The 22,739-nt window shown below is 46.5% G+C and overlaps 1 protein-coding gene across 1 annotated transcript in view; it reads right to left on the bottom strand.

The window, feature by feature from the left end:
* Positions 1-22,739, bottom strand: part of ZSWIM6 (zinc finger SWIM-type containing 6) — a 402,232-nt gene that overhangs the window by 46,331 nt on the left and 333,162 nt on the right. Inside the window, exon 10 of the mRNA XM_069627333.1 lies at positions 7,601-7,736. Within this exon, the coding sequence (XP_069483434.1) occupies positions 7,601-7,736 (136 nt within the window). The remainder of the gene's footprint in view (positions 1-7,600; positions 7,737-22,739) is intronic.

The raw sequence follows: 22,739 nt of genomic DNA, 5'->3' as shown, positions 1-22,739 counted from the left end.
GAGAGCTGCCAATTGCGAACCTCAGGTATCTCCTGTGCCTGGGATGGATCGGCACATGGAAATAAGCGTCCTGGAGGTCTAGAGATACCAACCAGTCCTGAAGCTGGAGGGCCTGAAGGATCTGAGAGAGAGTCACCATCTTGAACTTGTCCTTTCGGAGGAATTTGTTCAATTCCCGTAAGTCTAAGATGGGTCTCAGTCCTCCGTCCTTCTTCGGTATTATGAAGTAGGGGGAGTACCAACCCTTGTTCCTTTCCGCTACAGGTACCAGTTCTATGGCACCTTTCTCTAGCAGGTCTAAAACCTCCTGCAAGAGGAGCGGATCTGGAAGCTTCAAAGGGTTGTTCCCCGGTGGATGACTCTGAGGGATATGTAGGAAGGGCAGGCAGTAACCTTGGGCCACTGTCTCCAGAGCCCAAGCATCTGACGTAATAGCCTGCCATTCCGTCAGATGGTGAGTTAACCTGCCCCCTACTGGTGTTCTGTGAGGGGAGACCTCAGAGTGGTTTTGAAGCGGCTGATGCAGTTGCCGAAGGTAAAGTGGCTCCTGCTCCTGCGGGTGCGGCTTTCTTTCCCCTACCCCGTCCACCACGGGTAAATCTTCCTTGGCCTCTTTGAGCCGGTCGTCCCCTGCCCCTTCCATATGAGGAATAGTAACGAAAGGACCGTCCTCTCCACGATGATCCCGAAGGACGAAAGGTATTCTGACGGATAGCAGCTCCCAATGACTTGGCTGCTGCCTTGGACGTTTGCAGTTTCTCCAAACTGTCATCCGCCTTCTTTCCAAAGAGGGTAGAACCGTCAAAGGGCATATTCAAAAGCCTGGTCTGCACGTCAGAGGCAAAACCAGACTTCCTCAACCACGCATGCCTGCGGATTGTGGTACTTGCCGCCATGGCCCTGCTGATACTGTCAGCAGAATCTAGGCCAGTTTGTAGGGTCTCGCACATCGCATCTTTACCATCCCTGATGATGTTTAAAAATGCGTCCCTTTCCTCTCCTTCTTGGAGGCAGTCAGCCGCTGATGAAGCGCACTCCCAAAGGGTGTGGCTGAACCTAGCGAGCGTACAGGTCGCGTTAATAGACTTTAACGCCATGCTACAGGCAGAAAAAACCTTCTTAGCCATGGCATCATACTTTTTGTCATCCCTATCCTGCGGAGCAGTGGGGTATGCAGATGTGCTGCCTGATGAGGTTGCAGCCTGTACAACCAAGCTCTCAGGAGTAGGGTGTTTTGACAAATATTCAGGGTCAGAACTAGCCACCCTGTATTTTGTTGACAGTTTTTTATTTACTGCCGGGATAATTTCTGGCGTTTCCCAGTTTGTCAAAATCCTTCTCTGTAGAGCAGAGTGAAAAGGAACCACAGGATCCTCCTGTGGGCCCTTGTCCAGTATGTCAGTGAGGTCATCCTGCTGAAAGGCAGGAGAAGGTGCAGACCAACCCATAAATTCTATGATTCTAGACATCAGAGCTCTATATGGAGTCTCCGCATGTTCTCCTGGGTCTGGTTTGATAAATTCTGCTTCAGGAGAAGTGTCCAAGCCACTAGCTTCCTGAAGTGCATCCTGAAGATTTTTTAATCTTCCTTCCTCAGAGGCGAAAGTCTCTGGCTCTGGTGATGTGGTCCTCTGTAAATCAATATCTTGGTCTGAATCCTCCCTTTCCTCAAAAATCGAGGTTAAAGGGGGATACATTGGTTTTTGGAATGGTATAAACCCCATTTCCAATGCAGAAGGAGCCATCATCACAGGCCTTGAAAACGTCGATGTCGTCGACACCGACGTGAAAGTACTCGAAGGCGCCGTGAAAAGCGTCGAGAAATGTGTACTAGGCCTCGAAGAACTCGAAAGGATCGGAGTCTTGCTCGAGAACGACGTCGACGTTCTCGGCGTCGAGTCGGAGGTCTTTTGTCTAACCGTTGGCTGTGGAGTAGCCGTGGTTCTTTCCTTCACCGGCGTCGATATCGGCGTCGACGTCGACTCGATCGACTGATGCGCCGATGAATCCTTCGACAACGGCGTCGATGGCGCCGACCTCTGTTTCGAAGGAGTTTTCGACGATGGCGTCGATGATGCTTTATCTCCCGATGGCTCGAGGCGCTTTCGGGTTGACTTTTCCGCCGGGTACTGCGACTCGCGGCGTTTAGATTTTTTGGGTTTTTTAACCGGGGTATCACCCTCAGCTGTCTTCGAGGGGGACGAGGCCGCTTTCTCGAAGACGCTTAGCATCTTTTTCCTGAATTCCTCCCACTCAGCTTGCGAGCTGCGTTTTGTGGGGCAATGAACTCTCTCAGGAGAACTCGACGAAGATGACGAAGGGGATCTCCTACGTCTCTTCTTCGAGTGTCTCGATGTCGACGAGTGGTGGGAGCCACTTCGTGATCTAGATCGAGAGTGTTTTTTATGGTGAGGAGACGAACGTCTCGACTCTACCGAAGAAGCTTTCGAGGAAGTTAAAGTTGACCTACCTCTCTCGAGCTTCCCCCTACGCTCCTTCAAGGCTTTCGCCGTCATGGAAAGGCATTCCTCACACTCCGAACTCTGGTGCGTGATTCCCAGACACCACAAACAGACCCTGTGAGGGTCCGTCAACGACATTTTCTTCCCGCAGTCTCGGCACTTTTTGAAACCGGACCGAGGGGTCGTCGGGTCGGAGGAGGATGCCATCGATATCGAGGTAAATAGTAGTTATTATATACGTTATCTTGACGAGAACTGAGCAACGGTGTTCCGAGGCACAACGAAGCGCGGAAAAACGGAACTGAGCAACGGACGCTGCGCGCGGCCTTTATAGGCAGGATGACGTCGACGTCGGCACGGAGGCCGTCGAGGGTCATCGACTCGGCGATCATCGACGCGCAGCGCCCTCTGGCGAAAAAAAAAAAAAAAAAAAATTTTCCGAGGCCAGCAAAGCTGAAGGATTTCTATCTAAGATAAGGAATACGTCGGAGGACACAATCCCTTCGAAATTAGAATTCTCCCCAACAGTATTATCACACAATACTAAATAGACAAATACATATACACAATCAGTGAGTTTGCATAAAACATTTACTTAAACCCCCCTGCCACGCCCCTCCAATACCTGGAAGAAGTAAATTACTACAAACTGTCTACAGAGTATCAGCCATAACTTGTAAAGTCCATCCCTAAGTTTCCAATAGTTTTTGGGAGTGGGGGAAAAGGTTTGGAGGGGCCTGTGGATGTGAGAGATTCCAAAAGTCAGGAGGACGTATTCTGGAGAATAAGACTGTTACCAACTTTCAGAGTGCATTCAGCAACATGTTTCGGCAAAGCCAAACTATTGTAAAATTTTCAAAAGTTAAATCAAACTTTTCAAGGGTGGAGATGGGGGGCCGGAGGGTGAGGGGCAGGTACGTATTGCTACAGCTTACCACCTGTATTCTGATTTTTATCCAGACTTGGCAGGTCGTTGGATGGTCGCCCGAGGTTGTTTGTTCCTGCCGTTGGTTCCGGTTGAAGAAGCCCAGGACCAGGCAGGCACAAGAGCATGGTGAAACCTCTTCTTGACTAACAATGCAGCAGGCACCAGTGCAGGACTCTTCAGGACAGTCGACCAAATAGTTTCAGGGCCGGTCCCTATTGCAGAACGACAGCAGGGGACACGGATGTCGGTCAAAGTCGGTACTCTATCTCAGGCCCTGTTGATGCTAGGACAACACATTTTCGCAGGAAGGACTCTTGCAGGAAAAGCTGGAGACCCCTTGAGTTCTGAGCCGAAACACAGAATAACTCTACCGCAGTAGTACAAACTGGAGCTGGTTAGTCCAATAGATGGCCCAGGGTCACTTCTGAAGGCACCAACTTATTGCGTTACCAGAAGCCGGGCTACGGGTCGAAGCACAGATTAGGTTTTTCAAAGATCACTCCACCGGGACTGAAGCAAACGTTGGTCACCAGGCCTCCTCAGGATCGATCCATTCGTCTTCAGAGGTCTTCACTGATATGCACTTGGCTCTTAGCAGGATCTCTCGGTAATGGCTGCAGGACCCTTTATGGAAAACTCAGTTGAGCACAGAAACTTAGTCCAACCAATCGAATATCTACCCCTCACACAACTCAGTGGTGGTCTAATAAAGACCACTGTTGGTGAAAGTCATGCATACCAGACATACTGAAACCAGTTTGTCTATCGGGACCAGCCAGTCTCACCCAAAATCCTGGCTTCCACGTCACACAGCCTGCACAAGCCAGCAGAAAACTTGGCTTTCTTGGGCGAATGCATGAACAAAGTTTTTCCTGACCTGGCAGGGCAGGAAAGAGGCTAAAAGGACAAGATGGTCGAGGAACAAACTAAACAACTTGTGGCACGACCATGTTAGGACACTATCCACTGTTTGTAGCTAAACACGATAAACATGGCAAGGATAAAGAAAAATTCAGTAACAAGTATAAAAAAAAGCAACTGCTACTACCAGTTTGTCCTTAAGCACATTTTAGGTAACCAAACAATCCCTTTGAGTGTAGTCTACAAAAATAAACCACATTGCACTGTGTTGGGGAGAATTCTCAGAAATGTGCTAATTCCTTCTACTTTAGAGACCCCCAGCCACTTTGCTGGATTTTGAGGACTCAAATTTATTTTACCTGGAGAGAGCGAGACCCTTTCCCCCCACTCTCTCATGTATTCTAATGCTATTTCTGAACTTTGTGTTTCTTTTGGTTATGGAGCCTTAGAAACTCCATAGGCATCTTTTACATTGTGTCAGACGGCATCTTCAGTGCAGTGGCACAGGGAAGTCTTCCAGATTTCCCAAAGGTTTAAATACCTTCTCTGGGATAAACGGTTTCCCAGAGCAGTAAAGTGAAATTGACTACTTACATTTGTAACTTTTTAGACCCAGCACACACTATCTTACGATAGGGTGCTGGAGGGGTTACCTAGAATCCCCTTTGTCTTGATTCTCATGTAACATTTTAATGTTACCCTTTCATCACTGAATGGCTGGTGGCAGTGGTTTACTTTTACCTATTGTGGTGTGCATTTACTGTGGGCTGCATTAGCAGCTGCAGTAAAGCACTGAAGGGTGCAATTTTTGCCAAAACGGTCCTGGTCCTTTTTCGCCATTTCTTTGTGGAAAGATCCTTCTTGAGATTTACTCTGCGCACCATGCCATTTTTGGTGCCTTTGTTCGCTTTGCCTTTGGCGGGATTCACGAGTGAAGCCCGCCTCTGGCTCCATTGTGTCTGGCGGGTGCAGGAAGAGAGGGAGGTGCCCAAAACTTCCTGTGCTTAGTCTCCTACGAGACCCAAATGCACTCTGTAGTGATTGGCCATCTGACGACTGGAGACCGGCAAGGACAGCCACCCTGCTGGGAGACTGACAGCTAAGCTGGAATGAATGAGAGAACTGAATAAAAGGCGAGGCTTTAGGCATGGAAGGCTGTCTACCACTGGACAAAGGAACCGAATAAGAACTTGAAGAGGACACCCGCTGCAACTCCTGGGCCGTTGGTTTACCCAGTGAAGCCCTGCTGCTGTGCTGAAACTCCAAATTCGTATCGACAGAAGGCCCTGCAAGGATGACTCCTCCCCTTGAGTTGGTGGGACCAATCAACTCCAAAGTAAGCCACCTGGACAATCTCGGAGCTGGATGACATTCCACAGAGTTGCTGCTGGAAACCGAAACTCCAGGGAGAGGAACACCAGATTGTGTGTTGCTTTTAAGCTGGCCAAGAGCTCCACGAAGATCCTTCGGACTCCCAGGAAGCAGGAGTCCTTCCTGCGAAAATGTGTTGTCCTAGCATCAACAGGGCCTGAGATAGAGTACCGACTTTGACCGACATCCGTGACCGAGCCCGAGCCCCCTGAACAGAGTGCGGTACCCCAGAAGCAAGGAAAGCCCATCTCGACAGTCAGGAACCGTGGTGTTGCCATTTGCGGTAGACGCGAGGAGCTGAAACACCGAACAGCCACTTGTTTGAAGATTGCTGGTTGCGAGTGGCGACCGTCCCATTGCAGTGCAGGAGTCCCCAGAAGTCCTCCCTCTAGTCCCCACAACTGAGGCCCAGGAACAGTGAGATCTGCAGAGCTGCTCAGGAACAGAAGTCATCTGCTGCACTTTTTATTCAATACAAAGTTACTGTAGAAAAGTCTGAGAGAACTTACCGCTTTCTGTAGAGTTGCTTGCATCTTCTACTACTCACATGTCTAACAGCTTGTAGCCCTACATTGATTCTTCTTTTTCGTTAAAGACTTCAAAAGCAGTGTGAAAAGACTTTTCTTACTTACCTGCAAAGAAGTGCTTCAGCTCATATAGACTTGGCTTAGCCAGTTTCACTGAATGACTCTTATTGGGGGATCTGAAAGTATTTGCTTGCTTAAGAATATTTGTGGGCTCTTGTATGTTCTAATAACCTTTTCCTTTGACTTACTCCTAAACTAAATGATTCTAAATACAACAGTGATATTTTAATGTCCCCATCACCCTAGTTATTGAAGTCACCTGAAGGTGTAGGATGTGTCTGTGGGCCATCCCAAAAGGGTACTCACTGATTTAGAGATATTAAGAGTGTGTATTTTGTGATGTATATTTGAGTGTTACGGTTAGATTGCTCCCTTCTGAAGAAGAAATGACTGATACACACAAGGTTTCTTGAATAAACAATTAATGTAAGAGTTTATTTGTATACTTGTCACTGTGAATCTCTGTGCAACTCCCCTACAGCTCACATTGACCCCTTTTGAGATAAGCCTGGCTGCTCAATCACGCTACCAACCTGTGTAGTACAGACTTATACCAAAGGTTGGGTTCCTATTACCAGGAGGTCGGGGTTGTTGTAGTGCACCCAAAGAGTATTGCATACAATCTTGCCTAACACTGCATTGGAAGGAGCATTGTGCAATGTTAAAAGGTTACCCAAACAAGCAACAAAGGTAAAAGACTACAGGAAACATTTCCCAGTACTGACAGTCCAAAGGTCTAATCAGTTTCCCCATAACAGATGAGCAAAATGTCATTGAAGTGAAGCTAAAGGCTTCAATTTATCGCTAAAAGTAAGGACAGTTTAACATGCAAAAAGGTTTGGGGCTCCATAAAGTATGGAGGAAAAGTTGCTCCAAGAGAACATTTTCCCAACACAGTTTCTCTGGCTTTACTTACGAATAATGAATTACCTTCATAGAAATACAAATGTACCGCTGGGAACGAGATCATAGGCATAGACCGTTTCAGGGAGAGATTAAAAACCAAGTCAACATACATGGACCAATGGCTCCCCACCTCAAACAATCTTACCCATTGCAAGGTTTCTTTTTTCAGATGTTAAGTTGGTGGATTTGAAACCCCCAACAGATCTGAAGGCCTCAATTTAGATCAAGTCAAGTATATTTGCCACATTTTCAAAATCAAATTTTCAAATGGCAATGTTTTTAACTGAACCTGCCTTCGGATTAAAAACACTGCCAGAAATATGTATAATATAGTAAACCTATGTAATTTGTAATATAAAATAGTGACTATTTTTATTTACGTTATACACAAGTGTTCATTGGTAGTATATACACTCATTTATGACACATTTGTCTTAATACTGAATCGCTTATCTTCCCATTCAATGCAGAATGTGAATACATACCGCATCGCTCTTAGTGCAATTTTGTATGCCAGTTCAGCATCATGAGGTAGGAGAGAGGTAAAGAGATACTTCGCGAATGTGTGCATTGGCACACTCTCTCGATGGATGATTTCACCTAAGCCACTGTATGGACCAGCTGTGAAATGAGAAAAAAAAAAAAAAGACATGCACATTATCCACAATGCACTTCATAGTACTGTACAAAGCCTTCAAATCTGTGACAGGAAATAATTGTCAAAGCCACAAACTAAGGTCAGGCCGAAGAGACAGTTTAGTTGAACGATTAAAAAGGTAAATGCTGGTAGTCCATCAAGGTGGTTTCAGGAACCTTAGCACAGATGGAGAACTAGAATTACAAGTAACTTCATGATTGAGATTTTCTTTGCAATAACTAAAAAGTAGGATTTGCTAAGAAACCCAGAACAAATGGCATACTGCTGGGTGGAGCAGTCTTATTGCTGAAAACTAAATTGGGAAGAGCACACTGCAGACATTAAATACATCTTGAGCAATTATAGTAGTGACATATGTACAAACAATTGCCAACAGTGGTTACGGCTCATTGAGAGGAGGTAGGAAAAAGTAGTACTACTGATGGCCATTGTGAGCAATAGTGAGGGAATTAGAGATGTGGGTGAGCAACAGGTCAGTTATGGAACTCTGCTGTGGAGGGGGCATGGGGCAGTGGACCCACAGTCAATGATGTGGTTGAATAACTTCACTAAAGTTATCAACACTAAATATCACCTACACGGGATCTCTGGAAACCTTGGATCAGGGTGTACAATGTCAAGGTGCAAGTGACTAGGCAGGCAGAAGTGAATTATCTGTCTCCCCCCCAACCAGCATGTTGGGGCGAGACTACATGCACACAGAGCATAATCTAATATTCACCAAGAGTAAAATTGCACTTCATATCAAATATAGCCAACTGTCATTTTAAATCCTATGAAGCGGTTGCTTTTAAGTTTTTCCACAGTCCGCATCAATTCCCTTCTTTAAAAAAACTACTCAAGTTGAACGTGGATAAATAGGAAACCGTAAGTGGCTACCATTCAAAGTCAGTAGAGCATTGCCCCTTTTAAAGCAGCTATGCTGCCTCCAGATGACATTTTCCTGTAGGTTACATTCATTAAACTCCTTTCGTTCATTTGATTCCTTCACGGTTTCCAGCAATTTTTAGTACATATATACCTATCTGCCTATTACAAAACAGTTCAGGAGTGCATAGGTCAACGTTAGGAATGAATTCCATTTTTAATGCTACTCTTGTTTCATTGTATGGGATTGTTAAACGTTATGCTTTTTACGGTTTGATTTTCTGGATTAGACTAGAATTATGGCCAGAGATGCTACTAGTGAAGTCCCCCTGCCACTGCAACCTCTCCTTGTGCTGTCCTTAAGGTAGGGCATGTGGATCCTAGAACAGGGGTGCATTTTAAGCATTAGTATAGCGGAGTAGGATTGCGACAGATGTAATTTAGTTTTGGCTTAACTGGATGTAGCTGGTTTTACATTAGTAGCCCAATGTACCAGTAGGTTAGCCACTGTGGTACTAATGCATCTGTTCAGGCAAACTCAAGCAATTTGTATGTTGGGCCATCCTTTTGTCGGTGGGGACCACAGGACAAGCCTGGCCTAAACTGGCTGTAACGTGTGTTAGGACAGTTTTCCTGAAGTCCACCTAAGGGTTTAGTAAAACCATACAACGGAGACAGTACAAAACTTCACTCTTAGCATAAGGTGGTACCACTGAGTACTTGTCAGCGTAGACTGAGCAGCCAGGCTCATCTTAGGAGTGAGAGGGCTGTAGCTAGGTACAAAGAGCGGCGGAGGCATTACCGACTCAGGTAATACCCCGGGGCCCATAGTTATAGGCCCCGAGCGAAGCGAGGGCCTTAACGAAGGCCATAGGGCATTACCAGAGTCGTTAATGCCCCCGCCGCGAGGGGCATATAGCTATTAGTACCCCAGCCCGCAACAACTGCGTGACCGGGGCACTAAAAGCTTTCTTTTTTCTGGAAACGCTGCAGCGTTTCGGGAAAAAAATAAAGACAAAGAAAATGGCCGCCATGGAAAGAGAAAACTGAGTCCGTTTGACCTTTCCATGGCAGCCATCGGGAGCGGACAGCGCGTCTGCTCCCGAAAAAAAAAGAAGGTAAGTGGGCGGAAGGGAGGGGGGGAAAAAAAAAAAAAAACATATACCTGGGTCCCCGGAAGTCTCCAGCCGTCTTCACACGGCTGGACGCTTTCATCGCCCCCCGCCGGGGACCAAGGCATAGAAGGTTATGTGGGGTGGGGAGGGCAGGGAGGTGGGAGGAGGAAGGGAAGGAAAAATAAATGCCTTACCTCTGTCCCCGGCAGGGGGGCAAAGGTAGCCTCTCAACCTTGGGGAGGCTCGGAGCGGGGATGGCCCTGCTTAGAGCCTCCTCATTGGCTGAGGGGCTGGTACGCCCCCTGCCGGGGACAAAGGTTGTGGAATCCCAACGGAGGGATTCCGGGCCTGGTAACGACTCGGCGAGGGCCAATCAGAATGGCTTTCATTCTGATTGCGCCCTCGCTGGGTACTAATACATTAAATATTACCACAATTATAAAAACACAGCACAGTGCTTTAAAGTACACAGACCCCGTTCAGAAAAACCAAAGCACAGACCCCATTCAGAAAAACCAAAGCACAGACCCCGTTCACTAGGGAAGACAGACCTGATCAACCGCATTTAGTATAGGACACACCTATTCATGGGGAGTAAAACCATTAGTTAAGTTTAGATTACTTTACAGCAAGTCAAGAGTAGTAGACCCCGCCAGTCATGCAGTGACACTCAGTTATGGTATCACTTACCAGTAAGCCAACCAGATTACTTTTCTGAATAGTGGAACACAGATTCAAGGACAGTATAAACCTATACATTAGCAAACTGCAGTTATATCAGGTGACTAAGTCCTTTTGCTGTAATATACAATTACAGTTGCTTTTCAGATCCTTGGAACACAGACTACGGTAAGCAATAATGGTATACACCAATTTAGGATTGCACCATGCAGACCAAGGTCAGCTAGACCTACAGGACACTTTAGGAATGGCACACAGCTATTCTAGACAGGTAAAACCTAAAGGTGTAATGTAATATAAATTGACAGTTGCTTTTCAGCTCAGTGGAACACTGACTAAGGTAAGCAATAGCTTAGTTTGGGATGGCACATGGCAGATCAATGCAAGTAAAACCAAGGCAGACCTATTCTAGACAGGCTAAACAGCAGGTCAGGGGAAGACCCAATTGTAAAATATATACGGTAATATTCTGAAAGTTAGTGTTGGGGATACAATAATTTCTTTGTCAATTCCCTTTTTCCTTAGAGACCCCCAGCTCTTTTGCTGGACTCGGGGCTTTTTAATTTTAACTTCTGAGTGGTATTTCTTTCTCACCCGCTCATGTGTTTTTTCTGACTAGGATTTTTCTGTCTTAGCGTTTAATGGAGTCTGGTATACTTCAGAGGCATCTGCTTTTTGTATTGTGACACACAGCGCCTTTTGTGAAGTGCCACTGTAATGTTTATATACATTTTCCCAGGTGAACTACTGTTCCCAAGAATAGTAAGATGACCCCGGTCTTACTTACATTTTCTTTTGTGGGTACAGCACACCACCCTATGTGGAGCGTTGGGGGAAGTGAGAGGGAGTACATAGTAACTCCTTTATACCACTTCTCATGTAACATTCTGTTACACTAACTTGAATGGCTGGTGGCAGTGGTTTCTTTTTTTACTACTTTGTGCCATGCATATGCAGGCCGATTTCTCAGCTGCAGTACAGCAGCCAAGGGTGACCCTATACTCAAAATGGCCCCTTTCCTTTTGTTCACCATTTGTCAGTTAGTTCCTTCTGGGCTGTTACTCTGAATCAGGTTTGAGTCCTTTGTGCATTTTGCCTTTGATGGGCTTAAGCCCTGAAGCCCACTCAGGCTCCAGTGTGTCTGGAAAAGCAGGAAGTGAGGAAGGGTCCCAGAACCTCCCTGTCCTTTGTCTCCAAGTGTGCCTGAGTGAAACCAATTCCGATTGGCCGGCTGGCTGCCCAGGAAGACATCCACCCTGCTGCGTGATTGACAGCCTAGGGCTGTGAATGAATGGGAACTTGCTTAAAAGGCAAGGGTTTTGGGACTAGAGGCAGAGTCGACCACTGGAGGAGAACATCCGAAGAAGACATTAAGAGACGCCAGCAGCACCCTCTTGGACCGCAGAGTGCCTGGTGAAGCCCTGCAGCTCCACTGTCCCAGTTTCCTTTTCGACTTGGAACATCCGTATGGAACAACCTCCTCCCTTGGGCTGTTGGGACTAACAACCCTTGAGCTTCATTTTGGCGCAACCTCAACTTGCTGTGACTTTCCAAGACTGCAGAATCCCAATACCCCAGGACCCTTGACCATCGAGTGAATTGTCTTTGGAAGTGCGAATCAGGTCAAAACTTCGTGAGCATCTAGGAGGACCCTACAGAAGCAGGACATCTTCATCCAGAGACCCTCACCAGCGTCCAGGACCGAGGGATCAACTAACTTCTAACCGGGGCTGTTCCTTCTTGAGACAAAGACACCAAAACCACAAAAGGCTGCTGAATCAATGGGAATCCATTGCTGCAGAGCCCCTTTCTCTCTCTAGCACTGCCGCAGAAGCCCTCTAGACATCCTCCCTTTTGTTACAACGATCAAGGACCAGGAGCAAGGGTGTGCTACACTGCAACAGGAAGGCATCCAGCTGGAACAAATTCTTCAATTCACAGGTAAGGTGGGGCTTGGGGTTCATCTACCTTTAGTCAATTTTGGTGCTTCCTAGCTTGGGAGTGCTATTTTACCCTCTTGAGTTGACCTCGACTCACTTGCAATGGCTTTTCAGCTTGTTTCTCTTCAAGGTGGCTCCTCTTGACCTTGGCTGTCCTGGCTCCATAATGGCCCCCTTTTGAACCTATTGGCTTTAGCAGTGCTGGTTCCCTTACAGGTTTTAATTGTGTAACACTTATTGCTGGGATAAAAGACTGCCTACATCCTACTGGGATAATCTAACAGCTTTCCAAAGTATGTTCCGATTGAACTTTTCCCTCCTTACAACTCAATATTGCAATGGTGATCACAAATAAGTTTTATTGCTGACCTCAAATGACATCTAATGGCTGGAATATGTATAACATGAAGTTACTCACCTGCTTTATTGCTCTTACTGAAATTGTATCCTAACTTCAGGATTAATGTTACCATTAGTTGCTGCTTTTTAAAGATTGTCTAATTATCCTTGTGTTTATATAAATAAATATTGGTACTATAACTTTAAGTGTGTTTACACTTGGATACCCGTATTTACTGATTTCATTGTACAGCTCTACAAGGACTTAAATTATTTCTCTGGAGAATGAAGGGAAGCGCCCCCAATTCAGCACGATCCTCCCCGCAATGAGAGACAATAAGGGACTCTCCCGTAGTGGGAATAAGACCAAGACAGAGTGCGGGTGAGCGTAAGTGGGATTTTATCCAAGGATAAGGCATGCAAAGAACTCTGCAACCTACGAGAGCGCTCTGCCTGACAATAGCAAAGACAGGCGTATTTCTAATACAAGAAACGTCATCAGCACCTAAACACTATAGGGGGCACAGGTCAATTGGGATTGGGTGGCATCGACTAACTATAGGTGTTGCTGTAGCGGGGTTGGTCCTGGCGGGACGACGTCACTGGTCAGCCTCGTGGGTTGGGTTGGGCCTGGCAGGCCGGCTTGAGGTCATCCGTGCGGTGTTGATGCGCTGGGGCAGCCTGTGACAATGACGAATACCTTTCCTGTCTCATTTGCCCTAGGCCATGCACACTGCAGTTATTCAGAAAATGACATTTAAGTTCTTTGATAAATTGCTTCAGCATCTTATCTTATAAAAATAAACACAACACATGAGGAATGCACCTTGTGAGAGGTCTGGTGGTCGTCGGTTGGGGTGAGATTTACCTGTGTCCTATTGACCGGTATTTTAGGTCGCGGGACGGGGCTCTGGGGCCTGGGCCGAATGATACATGTCTGTCTGCTGCGTTAGAAGTTATTATATAGATGGGTCTCTGTGTCTTGTCTCAATGATGGGGGTCGTCCTTACACGGGGTCAGGATTCTTGGGGGGTTCGTGGGATTTATGAGAGGGTGCTGGTAGATCAGTGGGTTCAACCGTGGGTTTATTACCGTGCTGTAAATAACACAGGTGGCGGGCTGTGGCCTTGGTTGCGGCGCCGGGGCCTCTGACTCTCTGAAGTAACGCCAGCTTGGTTGGGGGAGGTGAGGGAGCGCGGCACAAGTCTTAGCTTTTTTATCTGGCAGGCTTGGTGGGGTGGGAGAGGGAATGGCCTTGCATATATCCATAAAGGTATTTTCCTCGTGCGTTGCTGATCAGTGAATGCAGAAGTTCTATACTGTTCTGCCTTATTTTGACGTTATTTAGACACACATATATATTTCAATTTCGTTACACATTTCTTTAATACAGTCGGTTCCAGTACCTTTTCATTACCTAACATTATATTCACTACATTGTGTGCGTATTGTATGTACATTAGACGTTATACGAGGGATATCTAGGTTATGGCCTACAGAGATTGATGCTCGCCGCTTTGGGTGATTCAAAAACATATATGAGTTCAAGTTTCTACATACTATTGAAAAACACTTTTACAAAATAGAGGTTACACGTTTAGTCAACATCTTTCTCCGTGGTTATAGCAGCATTAGTCCAGACCTGGAGGGATATCATATAACGTTACATTTTTATGGTTTATTCATATTTTAAACAGAGGCAGTTCATTAATACCAATACTTGAATTATTTTCCACCTTCTTCAGATAGTGATGCTTCAGCTTTTTCCCCGTTACCCCGGCCTTGCGGTCCGGGTCATACGGGGTTCAATATCACATTGTTACTAATATAATGTTGCCGTGTTGGCATCTCGGGTTTAGCTCATCTCCGACTTTCTCATGGGAACGCGCTTGCAACGGATCTGCCAGGGCTGCTGAGGCGGCAGAGATGCATGAAAGGCCCTCCAAAGGTGGGGGCCTCGTTACAGTGTGCTGAACTCACGCCATGTTTGCTAGACAAGATGGCGTCTAGGCCTAACTAAATGCAAGGAAAGGATACGCGTGGGCAATGTCGTCGGCGGGTGAATCCTCCTCCACCTGGGCCCGGGTGGCATGAGGGTGCGCCCAACGAGCCATGGCCCTCACCTGGGGAGGGAGCTGTAGGTGAGGGGGGCCTCGTGGCCATTCCTCCCCTACATTTCCCCCCTTTCGTTACTTAAAGTAACGAATTTCTTTAGCTCTTCCAATCTTCTACATTCTTGTTCCTCTAACACTGCACCATCCCATGCAGGGGTTCCTTTTATAGGCATCCATGCTCTGCACACTCCCCTTAAACTCTCACCTCTCCTAGCATACTCGTCTGGTGTACATGTTAAATATATACAGTCGCCAGTTTCTTCCAGATCTACCCAGACCTCCTCATACCATTCCAGTTCTACGTCTCGTGGTTCTTTGATAGTGGTGTGCCATAGTTTATCTACTATGTACTTATCACGGCACATAGGCACTAACTGGTACCTGGGGGTGTTGTCTGCTCCTGTCTGCACATGTACTTCTTGTGTTGCTTTAATTGTACCACCGGAGTTGCCCATTGTCACCATCATCATTGCACCGTTAGGAACTGCATTAGCACAACATCGGAGGCCCACCTGGCACAGGCAGAACATCACAAGGATGATCACCACTATTGGTATCAGGAACTTCATTGTCACTCCAAGCCATGAGGGAACCCAAGAGAAGATATTGTCGAACCACGAGCTATCCTCAGCTCCACCTTCCATTTTCATCTTCTCGCCCAGGTTATGTACTGCTTCAATAACGTGGGACAGGGACCCATTTTCTGCATCTTCGGAAGGTACGAACGTGCAGCACGCACTTCCTATTTTTCGGCAAACACCTCCATCGATTGCTGTTAACAGGTCTAGAACATACCTGTTCTGCATGGTCATTAATCGCAGAGCTCGTAGTTCCACCTTTATTATGTTAAACCCTTCTTCAGTGTCATTGGCCAACTGGATCAGTTCCCACCGTGTGATCTGGAGCCATTTTGCATTTGCTCTTGCTTGGACACTTGATACTAACGAAGCAAAGAATGTTTCCACGGAGCTGAACAGGCGATACCTGTCTGGGATCTGTGCCAATAAATCAGATGATGCTTGTGATATGTAGTTCGAGGCTCGCTTGTTCCTTGAGAGCTCTTCTCCCTTCCCTCCGGAGGACAGGACATAAAGGTGCGCTTGTGTAGTTGGAGAAGCTGCATTCTGGTTCAAGCCTTCTTTCATCATGTTACTCCTGTCAATATGGCTTTCTGGAATCACCATTAGTGTTGAGTGCAAAGTGGCCATTGAGCAGCTACCACTCCATGATTGGGGAAGATGCAGGTACGCCTTGTTTCCGCATACCCAGTAGGTGTCCATTAGTGCTGCTGTCCCTTTTTTCATATCTGGGATGGTGAGAGTTTTGTTACAGTTCTTGTTCGTTCCCATTGCCATTTTTCCTTCTCCCTTGAAACATAGTTCGTTTTGTATTTCACTTTGTAGCTTGAAGGGTTTCTCCATCGCTGTTACCCATGTTAGTTTAGGGATGTGTTCTTTCCATATTGGCAAGCACGTTCTTTCCATCCACCGCAACTTGTCTGGTTGGACACCTTTCAGTGCTTCTGCCTTGCACAGCACTTCTTCGTCTTTCCATTTGTTTTCGGAAAACAGTGTCCCTTGTATTGCAAAGAAAGGTTCTTTAAGGCAGACTACTCCAGACGCTTGCGAATAGCACGTTTTGTTGTTCTGTAGCATTCTGAAAGAGACATCGTGTGCTTGGAAAGTGTTCTTTATTCTACACAGCGTGAGATGAAGGAGACATTGGGCATCCACAATGGGCAATTCTCGTGGCAACAATACTTTAGGTGTGCCTGATGCATGGGGGATAAGTGAGCAGACATAACAGCTCTCATTGGTTGTTTGTTTGGCTGTTGTGCTCATATCTGCATACCATTTATTTGCTTGGTGTGGGTGTCGTGGGTCTTCCATTTTGTCTAACCCTAGTCCATAATACTCATCATACCCTTTCCCACCAGTCTCTCTTCTCCGCCTACTTTTCTCCCTTCTTCTGTACCTTCTCGTTATAGTAGGTGAAGAACCAGGCCCCCCTTCCTCCCTCCCACCCCCCTTTTCTAATTCTTCATATAGGGTCTTGTGTTCTGTCATCATAATCACTTTTCCATCCTCCTTAATAAACAAGAGATCGTTGTTTGAAATTGGGGCGGGAGGGATCGTGTGGTTGTTGTATGTTCCAGGTTGGGACATTGTGTCATTATTTACATTTTTGGTTCTCGATTGTGAGAGGACAGCAGTGGGTGGTGTAGTATAGTATCCCCACACAAAGTGTGATCCATCCCAGATCAAGAAATCACCTTCTTTGATACCTACAGTCGGAATTGTTTTCGTTCCAGGGGCAAGGGTGGTGTTGTTCCCCCCTCCCCCCTCGTTCATCTCGGTAGAGATGAACGCTATAATCCAGTGTAATACTAGACAAAACATTGAGATGAAAAATACGATAGCACACATTGATAAACCACATTCAAATGAATATGTTAATCTAGCCACTAACATTTCTCTAAATCTAACATATCTATTAGTTGCAGGCTGCCCATTCGATGCCATGATAAATCCTGTTTGAGACACAAGAGTTCATTAAATACAAACATGTAAGCCTTTCCACGTTATAACGTTTCGGTGATAAAATATAGGGTTGGGTGAGGGAGGGGGTGTGTTGACAGACAAGGTAGCCTTTCAATCATCATTATTCGTACCTTACTATATATATATAAATAATAAGAAACATGACATTTTAAAAACAACAATAATAAAAACATCTCAAAGAGCGCAGGAGGGGAAAAAAGAACCCCACGCAAAACTTTCAAAAATTGTAATAAAAAGAAAATTTACATATACATATGTAAATGTTTTAGTCCAGGACATTTGTTGCGCGCTAATTGTGCTCACTGTTCATCTCATAAAGCACAAAAAATTCCAATCATTCATTCCGCACAACTTCATCGTCCGCTGTTGCCTGTGCCTCGTCCTGCACCTCACTTTCCGCAGCGCTGTAAGCTTTACGTACGTCTGTCAAATGCACCCAATATCGCAGGCCCTTCACCTTTACTGCTGTAGGTGTGCAAAACACTACCTCATAGGGGCCATGGAAACGTGGTGCATTTCACCTCCGCACAAAACTTCTGACATATATAAGGTCACCAGGCATTAGTTGTAGTGGTTTTTCAGGCAATTTGTCTGGTTCAGTTGCGTTCCCCTCCTCTCTTGTAGAGGGGGGGGCTAGTTGCTTTGCAATTACGCGCGCTGCCCGTGTCAGTTTTCGCAGATATTCTGTGAACTCCTCCCCCAATATAGCTGCGCTTCTGTGTGCATCAGAACGCTCACGGAGAGGCGAATGCGCTGTATGCATTCTTCTTCCCGTGACGATCTCGTGCGGGGACAAATGGTGATCCTTACTTGGCTGGTTTCGTAGTTCAAACAAGGCCAAAGGCAGGCAGTACATCCAAGTCTTTTTAAGGGAAAAACAAAGTTTTGATAATCTGCTTTTTAACAGGCCATTTATCTTTTCCACGACGCCATTACTTTGAGGATGATAAATCGAACATAATTTGTGCTTTATTCCCAATAATGTAGTCACTTCTTTAAATAATTCATTAACAAAATGCGTCCCGTTATCTGAGCGAATAACGTCGCAAATTCCCCAGCGCGGAAACACTTCCCGCACTAGGAACTTCGCGGCGCCCTTCGCGTCAGGGCGGGCACATGGGCCTGCCTCCACCCACCTCGAAAATGGACATACAACCACAATCATGTATCGAGCCCCATTACACCTTTCTCCCATGTCTACATAATCAATGTGGAGCTCTCTGAATGGGCCACTTGGTTTTGGTATCGTACCCCTTAGTGTACGCAAGGTCATACCTGAGTTGTAAATTTGACATGTCGTGCATTCTAGGGCTAACCTTGTGACGTGTTCCTGGAGGCACGGTGCAAACCAATCTTCTTGTATCTCTGCCATTATGTGTTTCTTCGTGTTGTGTGCGGGAAAGTGTAGTTGTTGAAATGCTATTTCTAACAGCGTAATTGGCATCACCACTTTTCCTGAACTCTCTTGTCGCCACAATAAATCAGTCGGCGATTTGCTGCATCCTCTCTTAGTCCACAGCAATTTTTCCTCTGCACTAGCTCCCTCTTGCAGCTCTATTATCTCCTGTGTGGACATCATGTTGTATCCTGTGGGGACCTCTTGGCTTGCTGCGTGGTGCAACATGTACTCTCCTATTTCACCTTTCTGTAAATATGAAGCTGCTTTGGCAGCGGCGTCTGCTGCCGCGTTCCCCAAAGATATAAAATCTGTATTTGCGGTATGAGCTTGACATTTTACGATGGCCACTGCCGTGGGGTCTTGCAGGGCCTCAATCAGTTCTTTCAATAATTCTGCATGCTGGACTGGCGTTCCGTCTGCTCGCCGAAACCCCCTTCGCCCCCACCGGGCCAACCCACCGTGAACTGTTGTTGTCATGTATGCTGAGTCTGTATATATGGTCACTGCGCACCCCTTGGCGGCATGCAATGCTTCTATTAGCGCTATTAGTTCTGCTGCTTGCGCTGAATAGTGTGATGGGAGGCGGTGTTGTACTAGTATCTCATATTCATCTTCCTCTAATCGTACCACTGCCATACCCACATGCTTTTCTCCTGTCTCCATGTCTATTGATGCTGACCCGTCTACAAAATACACCTCACCCTCGGTCAGGGCATTTTCAAAAATCACTGGATCCTTACTTTCGTCACCTGTGTACGTGGCGCAGTTGTGGTTTTGCATGTCCTCTACGGTGCATGCCTCTGTGATGAATGTGGCTGGGTTCACTGTTTTACATCTTACTATATGGATGTTAGCGCTGGACAGTATTATCTCATATGCTGTGGCGCGTTGTGTTGTCAATGTGCTCTTTGTTCGCTCTAATATTGCAAAAAGTGAGTGTTCCACAAACAGTGTCACCGGGCAGCCCATCACTATCGTGGCGCTTTTTTCAATTGCGAACGCGGCTGCAGCTAGGGATTGCTCGCACGCGAAATGACCTTGCATTACTGCGTCTAGGGTGCCGCTATAGTAAGCAAGTGGTTTGTGCCCTAAAGATGTTTTCTGCGTCAATACTGCTGTCATCAGTGTTCCTTTGCAATGTGAGAATAAGAAAAATTCACGCCCATAATCTGGATTTGCTAGTACTGGAGCGCTTGATATCAGCTCTTTTAGTGAGTTAAATGCTGTGTTCATCTCCTCTGTCCATTCTATGTGTTTGTGTTCTTGTTGTGCTTCTTTCAGTGCCTGTAACAAGGGCCTTGTGTACGCCGCATAGTCCAATATCCATGCTCGGCAATAGTTACACATACCCAGAAATTTCTGCATCTCTTTTACTGTTTTGGGTTCTCCAATTGTTCTAATCGCCTGTGCCCTGTCTGGTATAATTCGCTTGCCATCCTTTGATATCAGCTGACCCAAGTATAGGACCTCTGTCAGACAGTACTGTAACTTCCCCTTGTCCACCTTGTATCCTTTATTGGCCAATAAAGTCAAAAGTGTTATTGAGTCCTGTCGGCACTCTTCCTCCGCCTGTGCACAAACCAATAAATCATCAACATACTGAATCACTGTGCTTTCTACAGACAAATTCCCCAGATCTTCATGTAGTACCCTGTTAAATATGCTTGGGCTCTCGCAATATCCTTGTGGTAGTCTGCAATGTTCGAACCTCCTTCCTCCCAATGTAAATGCTGTCAAGTACCTGCTCTCTTCCGCTAAGGGAATCGAGAAAAATGCATTTTTTAAGTCAATTACTGTGAAGTGTGATGCTACTTTTGGAATGTTGCACAGTATTGTCGCCGGGTTCGGGACTAAAGGGAACTCCTTCATTACCACATCGTTCAGTGGGCGTAAATCTTGTATCATCCTCCACGAACCCCCCTTCGCTTTTTTGATTGGGTAAATGCATGTGTTGCATGGGGAGTTTGAGGGCACCATTATACCCTGTGCTAGCAGTGCTTCTATTGTCTCTCTGATCCCTTCTTCTGCTTCTCGCGACAGTGGATATTGTTTCACCCGGGGTAGTATTGCTCCCTGTTTTACTTTTATCACCACAGGCTGAACTTCATGCAGCAACCCTACATCGTGGGGGCCATTAGTCCATAAGTTAGTGGGTACTGAACTCATGTCCTCATCAAAAAATGTGTGCGGTGCTCCTACTACCGCCATTAGTTCAACCTTAGTTTGTCTGGCTGTAACTACAATGTCGCAGGGCATTGCCAGTTCCATCACTACTTCACCATCTCCCTCAGTGTCAGAAAATAGCTCCTCGTCAGAGAGCTCTCTCAGCGGGATATTTGCATTTGTACACAATACTGTCCGCCACTCACACCCTTCCATGTCAATACCAATCACACATATTCTGTTTGTTGATACATGTATTGCATGCAAATCCAACGATAGTACTGTCCCAAGAGCAGTGTCAGGGCTTGCTATGGGACGAAAAAGGAATTCTGCTGGGATCCTCCACTCCACCCTTTTTAGTTCTGGTACTATGAGAGCCAATGTTCTCATACCTTCGACAAACATCTCCTCATTTCTCGGTACCCCTCTGATCTCTTTCATGATTGTGTGGCCGTGTATTACTGCTAATATACGGAGGGGGCATATGCCTGGCGTTGAACATACGATACCGCTCCCTGTGAATGATATTGTCATGTTTAGTTTGCTCAAGAGATCTCTCCCTAGTAAGTTGATGGGAGAGTTTTCATAGTACAGTAAGGGTGCTTTCACTGTTTTACCCCCCACTGTCACATCCAATACCTCTGTGTAAGGAACTTCAATTACAGCCCCAGAGAACCCCTGCGTCTCTAACGTTCTATTAGATAACGGGAACCGGCCCTCTCTAATGCATGATTTCTCCGCTCCCGAATCCACCATGAATATGAATTGCTTGTCTCCTATCTGCGCACCTATCAATGGTTCCTCTGATGCATTGTGGGTCGTAGACAGTACTGGACACGCAAGTGCTCTCTGTGGGCTGTCCTATGCGGGGTGTCTCATTGCCCCCCCTTGATCGAAAATGTTCCCCGAAACCACTGACACTCCACTGTAAGGTGCGGGGGCGGGTGCCCCATTAGCTACTGTGGCGAAAGTGTTACCAGGCGTGTAGTGCACATTGTCATTATTCTGTGGGCTGGTTTGTGTTCGGTACTGATGTCCGTGCAGTTGTGCGTTACTCCTTGGTACTACATGGTCTGGTTGCTGGTATTGTCCCATGGGGAGGCCGTAGGGGCTTCCTGGATGGGGGTGTCCGTACTGTTCTATCTCTTGGAAACCGTTGTTTTGTCTGCTCCTACATTCTCTTGAGTAATGCCCCCATCTCCCACAATTCCAACAGCTCCCCTGTGGACCTCTGGGACCCTGCCACCCATTTCCTCCCACTCCTCCATACCCTTGTCCTCCTCTTCGACCCCTGTACCCACCTCTTCCTCCTCTTGGGGCCCACTCTTGCCACGTTTGACTTCCGTTCTGCTCCTGCTCTGTCCACTGTCGTTGCCCTTGTCCTGCCCAATTCGCTGCTATTCTTCCTTGTATTGCTATTTGCCCCTCCTCTCCTTCCTCTCCCTCCCGTATGAGTGGGAGTCCCGCTACCGCGGCTGCGACCTTCACCAATTTTGATTGCACCAACTTCGCCTCGTCCGCCAACCTTTTCTGTGCTACTTCCCTCTCTCTTTCTTTGATCCGTTTACAATGGTGTACTATTATGCTTTGGATCTCCGGCCAGCCTTTTGCCTCGACACCTGCTATTTTATCTAGTGCCTTTTGCACTTCCTTTGGGAGCCCTCTCTTAATAATGAAGTAAAATAGAGACGTGGATTGGTGCCAGGGCGTACCCGTTTCCGCTCTCCACATCTCCTGCACCCGGAGAATGTAATCCATAGCGTCCTCCCCGTCATTCATGGTACATT

Source organism: Ambystoma mexicanum, chromosome 6p (genome assembly GCF_040938575.1).
Source record: "Ambystoma mexicanum isolate Mex_15411 chromosome 6p, UKY_AmexF1_1, whole genome shotgun sequence".
Taxonomy (NCBI): Eukaryota; Metazoa; Chordata; class Amphibia; order Caudata; family Ambystomatidae; genus Ambystoma; species Ambystoma mexicanum.
Note: the sequence above shows the minus strand (reverse complement) of the source record. Positions and strands in the feature narration are given on the sequence as shown.